The sequence below is a fragment of the Biomphalaria glabrata genome, chromosome 11 (genome assembly GCF_947242115.1).
Source record: "Biomphalaria glabrata chromosome 11, xgBioGlab47.1, whole genome shotgun sequence".
NCBI lineage: Eukaryota > Metazoa > Mollusca > Gastropoda > Planorbidae > Biomphalaria > Biomphalaria glabrata.
Window position 1 is genome coordinate 22060661 of NC_074721.1, and position 7873 is coordinate 22068533.

At 33.4% G+C, this 7873-nt stretch overlaps 1 protein-coding gene across 2 annotated transcripts; it reads right to left on the reverse strand.

The window, feature by feature from the left end:
• Positions 1–641: 641 nt before the first annotated feature.
• Positions 642–4872, reverse strand: LOC106060738 (uncharacterized). Of its 2 annotated transcripts, XM_056004885.1 has the most exons (3): positions 3819–4872; positions 2821–2972; positions 642–1747 (listed from the first exon to the last, which is right to left on the reverse strand). In XM_056004885.1, exons 2-3 carry the CDS (start codon positions 2959–2961, stop codon positions 1220–1222), a joined length of 669 nt encoding a protein of 222 aa, XP_055860860.1. In that variant the 5' UTR covers positions 2962–2972; positions 3819–4872; the 3' UTR covers positions 642–1219. The 2 variants fall into 2 exon arrangements, with proteins under 2 accessions (XP_055860860.1, XP_055860859.1); XM_056004884.1 differs by lacking the exon at positions 3819–4872 and having other exon boundaries at positions 2821–3444.
• Between the last annotated feature and the right edge of the window lie 3001 nt (positions 4873–7873).

Below are 7873 nucleotides of genomic sequence, written 5' to 3' on the forward strand. Positions count from 1 at the left end.
ACAAATCAAGTGATACTATAAAGTGGTAGAATGAAATGTAAATCAAGTGATACTATAAAGTGGTAGAATGAAATGTAAATCAAGTGATACTATAAAGTGGTAGAATGAAATGTAAATCAAGTGATACTATAAAGTGGTAGAATGAAATGTAAATCAAGTGATACTATAAAGTGGTAGAATGAAGTGTACAAATCAAGTGATACTATAAAGTGGTACAATGAAGTGTACAAATCAAGTGATACTATAAAGTGGTACAATGAAATGTAAATCAAGTGATACTATAAAGTGGTAGAATGAAATGGACAAATCAAGTGATACTATAAAATGGTAGAATGAAATGTAAATCAAGTGATACTATAAAGTGGTAGAATGAAATGTAAATCAAGTGATACTATAAAGTGGTAGAATGAAGTGTACAAATCAAGTGATACTATAAAGTGGTAGAATGAAATGTAAATCAAGTGATACTATAAAGTGGTAGAATGAAGTGTACAAATCAAGTGATACTATAAAGTGGTACAATGAAGTGTACAAATCAAGTGATACTATAAAGTGGTACAATGAAATGTAAATCAAGTGATACTATAAAGTGGTAGAATGAAATGGACAAATCAAGTGATACTATAAAATGGTAGAATGAAATGTAAATCAAGTGATACTATAAAGTGGTAGAATGAAATGTAAATCAAGTGATACTATAAAGTGGTAGAATGAAGTGTACAAATCAAGTGATACTATAAAGTGGTAGAATGAAATGTAAATCAAGTGATACTATAAAGTGGTAGAATGAAGTGTACAAATCAAGTGATACTATAAAGTGGTAGAATGAAATGTAAATCAAGTGATACTATAAAGTGGTAGAATGAAGTGTACAAATCAAGTGATACTATAAAGTGGTAGAATGAAATGTAAATCAAGTGATACTATAAAGTGGTAGAATGAAATGTAAATCAAGTGATACTATAAAGTGGTAGAATGAAATGTAAATCAAGTGATACTATAAAGTGGTAAAATGAAGTGTACAAATCAAGTGATACTATAAAGTGGTAGAATGAAGTGAACAAATCAAGTGATACTATAAAGTGGTAGAATGAAGTGAACAAATCAAGTGATACTATAAAGTGGTAGAATGAAATGTAAATCAAGTGATATTATAAAGTGGTAGAGTGAAGTGGAAGTATCCAGTGGAAGCTTTGGTTCTCCTATTCAGAATAGAATGTTAAGACTCAGGGGGGCGATTGTATTTAATCTTTACATTGATATCGTTGAGAGAAACATCATCATCTTCTCCATAATCTTCTCCATAATCTTCTCCATAATCTTCACCATTATCTTCTCCATCATCTTCACTATAATCTTCACCATAATCTTCTCGATACGACAGAGGTGTGAATAAGACATGGTTATCCTGGTCACTGGTCTCAAGAGCGAAACTAGGTCTAAATGAAGATTCATGTACAGGTTGACTTTCTTGAACGCCACGGGTGAGTGGCGTACTCTGGGGCAAAACGTTGTGCAGGTCGCCCCATTCCTCACGTTGGTGCTGCTCCCGCCAGCGGATGTCTTCGGGTACAATAACAGGGCGCCGGTAATGAGGTATCTCTAGTAGGGGCGGCGGGAAAATTGGCGCCAGTTGATGCTGAATAATGCGAGTACATTCTCTGCAATCTCTTCTATCGAACATTCCATGAGGACATTGTGTGCCATTGTTTTGGCTGCCTCTGAACCTGTATCTCAGTCTCGGGACCTAGACAAAAGGAAATAGAAAACACAAGGAATGTATATGACCAGGTCAGTCATGGAATGAAACGAAGACTATTAACATAAGAGTGTAGAATGCAGACACTCCAAATTAGCTTGTATTTTATAGTGAAGGTCACATTCTAGACTACTAGGCTTTAAAAGAACACAGGCAAAATTCTTCACCAAACTATTTTTAAGTTTTATTTATTTATCAATATATCTTTTTATTTAATATTTCATATATCTATTAATTTATGCATTTATTTATGTATCTATTTATTTATTTATTTAATAGTTGTTGTTTTTTTTACTATGACTATTACAATTGGTTAGACATTTAGAAAAAAATACTGTCGCGTTATTGAGCTAGATTTAATTCTGACCAAACATTTGAATGTTAGCTTCTCTGATTTAACTATGTATTGAGCTAGATTTAATTCTGACCAAACATTTGAATGTTAGCTTCTCTGATTTAACTATGTAGACGACTTGCATGGCATATAATAGAAAGTTTATTCATCTAGTCAAGAGAGCGTGTGTGGCGATGTTGTACGTCTTTTTTGTCTGTAGGACTCAAAGGAATCTTTGTAATGAGTTCAATACATTTTAGTGGGACATTCAGCTAGTCGTGTCCTCTGGATCAATTGACTGTTGAATGTATAGACAAATCTATACACAAATAAAACAATAAAATAACTGAGATTAAAAAAAAAATACATTTTAGCTGCAAACAAAAGTTTTACTTCTAAGAAATTGTGAGAACTGAATAGAATGACTGAATGAACATTATGGTATTGGTAGTGTCTACTTCAATGTGAGACTTGACAAGTGGATAAATAAATATTACGAAACTTATTGTGTGTTCTGTTTAAGTTTCATCCTATACTAAGTGACTTGTGCTTAGGTTAGGAGTAAGAGCTGAACATTCAGGATAGTGAGAGCTTTAAAAAAAAACGGAAAAAAATATGTATAAAAAACAATTTAAATTAAAATAAACCTGACTAAATCCATTGAAGATAACAGTTTTGAATTACATACTATTGTTAGTTTAACTAAAGAATATTTCAAAGGACTTACTCTTCTAGGCCTTGTGTAACATGGACAGTAATGCCAGATTGGGTTTTGACATTGGCAGTATTTCATGCAGGCGTAAATGGAGAGAATGGCCAGCCCCACAGCGCCCAGTAAACAAATCACCAGAAGTGTAATGATGCTCATTTTGGAACAAACTTGAAGGAAAAAAATATGAAGTGAAATTCCTCACAGAATAAAACATTTTAATCTATAAAATCGACAATTTAATACTGCTCATAGTGAGCACAAAATGAATATGTGTATTAATTAATTTAAAATATAAACTGGATTTGTTAGAAATATCGGCTATAGATTCTTTAATTAATAAATTAAATATAAACTAAATTTATTAACAAATATCGGCAATAGATTCTTTTATTAATTAATTAAATATAAACTAAATTTATTAACAAATATCGGCAATAGATTCTTCTATTAATTAATTAAAATATAAACTAGATTTATTAACAAATATCGGCAATAGATTCTTTTATTAATTAATTAAAATATAAACTAGATTTATTAACAAATATCGGCAATAGATTCTTCTATTAATTAATTAAAATATAAACTAGATTTATTAACAAATATCGGCAATAGATTCTTTTATTAATTAATTAAAATATAAACTAGATTTATTAAACAATTTCGACAATAGATTATTTTTTAAATTATTTAAAATATAAACTAGATTTATTAAACAATTTCGACAATAGATTATTTTTTAAATTATTTAAAATATAAAGTAGATTTATTAAACAATATCGGCAATAGATTATTTTTTAAATTATTTAAAATATAAAGTAGATTTATTAAACAATATCGGCAATAGATTATTTTTTAAATTATTTAAAATATAAAGTAGATTTATTAAACAATATCGGCAATAGATTCTAATATTTAACTAAAATCACATTCATCGTCGTATATAAAATGTTTTAGCAAGTTCATAGACTCGTAGACAAATTAATCTAAAACTTTTTAAAACTTCCATAGCTCACCTCTTTAATATCAGCTGATAGACTAGTAAGATGTTTCATCAAATAATCCAAAGCGATATGCAAGCAAGAATATTAGTAAGATGTTTCAACAAATAATCCAAAGCGAAATGTACGTGGCGATATAAGTAAGATGTTTCACCAAATAATCCAAAATGAAATGTACGTGGCGATATAAGTAAGATGTTTCACCAAATAATCCAAAATGAAATGTAAATGGCGAGATGAACATCTCTACTTTATATAGACAACTTGTAATGTGTGTTCAATATGTTGACTCTCGGGGAAACAAAAGTGTGAATAAATCAACTTGACACCAGAAGGATACACTTGGCTGAGCCAGCCTCACCTCGGAACAGATAGCGCGACGATCGATCTACATTCAAGTCACCGGCAAAACTCTCCAATAATAAAAGGTGTGACCGTGGATCACAAGTTTTATGAGAAACAATTAATTTCCATGTTTCGCCCTGAAAATCTTTATATCTGCCCGTATATCTTTGTTCAGAGAGACCACATGGTGGAGGGCTGGGGTGAGCAGTCTATCGCGACCTTTTGTGTTTTATCTTCTAAATCAGTGATTCCCAAAGTTGTCTATATAGACCCCCCAAGGGTCTACGACGACTTTCAATGGCTCTACGAAAGTGAACAAATAAATTGGGGGTCTATGAGATGTAAATGGGGGTCTACGATAGTGGAACATATTTAGGCAGGTCGAGACTTCAAATTTCATTTCACATTCTTGGTCATCAATGGGATTATATCCTACACACATATAATTGTACTTTGGTTTAATCCTTGAAATTTTTACCCTGTAATTCGAATGATTTTTGTTTAATCTTTAAATTTGGATATCTTATTTTAAATATCTTATTTGTGTCCACGTAAAATAAATCTTGCACATGGCCGAGTCTAAAAAGAACCGTAGCAGAGTGTTGATTCTTAGAAATTTGGCTTCATTCCGTCCTTGTCGAAAAAGCTGTTGGCTATGTGCTTTTTAAACAATCAAGTTTGAAGTTAAGTCGCTATGAAACATTCTAAATGGGAACATCATTTGAGACAATGCAAACATGATGAAATAGAATAAGATTCGAAAATCTTTTGAGCACACTTAGATTAGGTTAAGAAAGACGCACAGGGGACAACATGTTCTTTTCAATATCACATACAGAGAAGTATTAAGAGTGTATTACACAATCTCTTAATTAGGCCTATATTAAACTGTAGGAAGATGCACACTATATGCAAAAATTAGACTTTGAAAGCCATTAAAGAGGTTTTGAAACCTGTTTTACACAATCTTGCCAATGAGGACACTAAAAAGTTCTTATGTAATTATTTGCAAACGACATACTTCTAAAGTAAAGCTGGACTGGTTAACCTTGCCTGGCAATGATGCATTATTATCATATGTTTGTTTTGTTATGAATCAAGAAATCAATAAAGAATTGCTCTTTGCCTGAGTCTTTGATTAATTGCTCCTTTTCCCTGAAGCACAATGGTTGTCGAGACATTTGGTTGACTTTTATTTTTTTCTCTTTTCTGACTTCTTGAATGCTAAATATCAATTTTAAAACAAAAATATTAATTGAAGAGGAAATCGGATACAGTCTATTGAACAGACTCGTTTCATAAACTTAATGAGATTAGCTTGCAGCTATAAGTTGAAATCTTAAATTTGATACAAACGAAGTCATAATTTCAATATTTCTCGTGAGATTTAAATTCATAAAACATGTTGGACGGGGTGAAATTTTCCTGTTTCAAACTTTAGAAAAGTCAAACATCATCGAATCAACAATGTATATTATTAAACTTAAATAAATTGAATCCCAATATTGAATATGTATTATCAAAGATGTCCACTTATAGGTGTTTATTTTTTGTTTAGTCCATCCAAGCATTTTGCTTCATTTTAAATTTAAATCTCGTCAATGTAATCCTTGACAAAACACATTGGAAGATGAAGAAGTTTCGTAAAATTCAAGGAGTTTACCGATAATTGGAAAATATGGCAAGGGGTCTACGAGACAAAATATTGGGTAACCATTGTAATCTAAATGCTCGTCACTTTATATGTCCCTGTCTTTGTTTAAGTCTGATGTCGATGTCTGACATCTGTGTCGTATGTCTGTGTCTGATTTATGTCTATGTCTGATGTATGTGTCTGATATCATTGTTCGAGCCTTGTGTCGAGTGTAGATTGGATGACATGAAAACTGATATTCTTTGTGAGTCTTTGCTTTACACAAATTTGTCTTTCGGCGTGAGTCCTCGAGGCCGTCCGGTCTCGCTCACCCTGCAGGTCTCTGTTCATGTTGCCAACATCTGTCTACCTGGCGGTTGTCTGCGCTTTGTTATTTGTGCAGCGTTAGGGTTAGGGTCAGTTTCGATGGAGTGAACATTGACAATACATTGAGTTGTAAGCTGTTACATACTGACTTTATTGTATTCGAGTCTCTTTCTTTGTGTCCACAATGATGAAATCAGTCCAACGTCAGTAGATTGGAGCTTCCCTGGTGTTTTGTTTTACAATTTGGAAAACCCATTTCTTAATTTATATTTGCGCTCTATCAATTCTATTATCTAATTAATCTGTGTTTTCTAACAAAGAGACTCTCACATACATTTTTTTTCACATCACTTGAGCTCTATTTAATTTTTTAATTTTCTTGTTTTTTCTTGTAAATTCAATGATTTTAAAAACTTTGTTCAATGTGTGTGCGATCTTTGTAAAATCCCTTTTTTAGCCGTTCGAACTAATGGTATCTTGACCAAACCGACGTTTGTCTTGATATCAGTAGCAGCAAGAGAGGTGCTGATGGTGGTGCAGCAGATGGACACATAAGACGTTGCCCACGTGCCCCACAGACATGTCTTTCGGACACGCTTGAAGATTATGACGTGTTTGACAACCTGGCCTCCTGGGGGCCTATGGTGAATCGAGAAAGCGTGTTGGAGCAACGTGTAAGACCAATGGTCTTGATGACCACCGCCATGACATCCACTGCCTCTCTTCCTGCCATGAAGCTGCCGTCGGTGCTGACTGAGAGAAAGGCCAGACAACGAAAACGACGCCCCCTTAACCAAAGGCAGATCAACTAGAGAAGAAGAAAGCGGCACCTGCAGAGAGCAGTGTGGATGGCTTTGTGGGGAGCACGCTCCATTCAATCTGTGACTTCCACTGACCGACCTTCACCTGCACTGACCAACCGTGAACATGTTTCTTGTAACCCTGCCTTGCACCAGTGCTTGAGGTGCGCACTAGCGCACTAGTGACTGAAAACATGAAGACACTAGAAGAGAGAGAATAACAGTGCATCAGGGATTGTGAAGAGTCTGAATGTTTGGATACTAAAAAACCAGCTTTTGTGCTGCCTGAAGGTTGTAGAAGGGACCTGGAGCGAAGCGGGGAAGGCTGTCGTTGGTCCACATTCGGGTTGCTGTCTAAAGGACTGGTATACTTAGTAGCAAGACTCCGAGGAAGCTGAAGGATGTTATGTGTTTGTCCTAGTGAATAAACACCTGTATTTATTTCTCGTTAAATTGTGTTGAGTTTTTTGTATCGAGGGCCGCATTAAAAATGTGTGGGAATGGAGGGCCACATACACACACACACACACATGTATATATTTTATTTATTTATTTATATAGCTAACTGTATAATATATTTTAATTCATATTTATACTGTATTATACATTCACTTTCCTTTTTTCACACTCCCAATTGAGAAATTATAACAAGAGTAAGCAATTTTTGAAACCAATTTTACGATTTAAAATAAAATGCCATTGTCTTTTTATATCACAACATTTCACCACAAATATACCATTGTACTTAATGTGAAGTATTTAACTGTTTACACTCGTGCGTAATGTTCCGAAACTGTGGAACTTACTAGTTGTTATACTTGTGACTGCTGTCAAATTACAGTCATTCACCTTCAACCTGTGATTACACTTGTTTATTTTCCAAAAACAAAAATGCTTGTTCACATATGTATGTGTACCCAAATAATATTAAAGCTTAGTACCAAAGTTTATTTCAGAGTGGAAAT

Bases quoted from the DNA above. Each gene is read 5' to 3' on its own strand.
- LOC106060738 (XM_056004885.1), bottom strand. From the start codon at position 2,961: ATGAGCATCATTACACTTCTGGTGATTTGTTTACTGGGCGCTGTGGGG. The intron at 1,748-2,820 runs GTAAGTCCTTTG...CCTTTTGTCTAG, and splicing joins GTTACACAAGGCCTAGAAGA to GTCCCGAGACTGAGATACAG.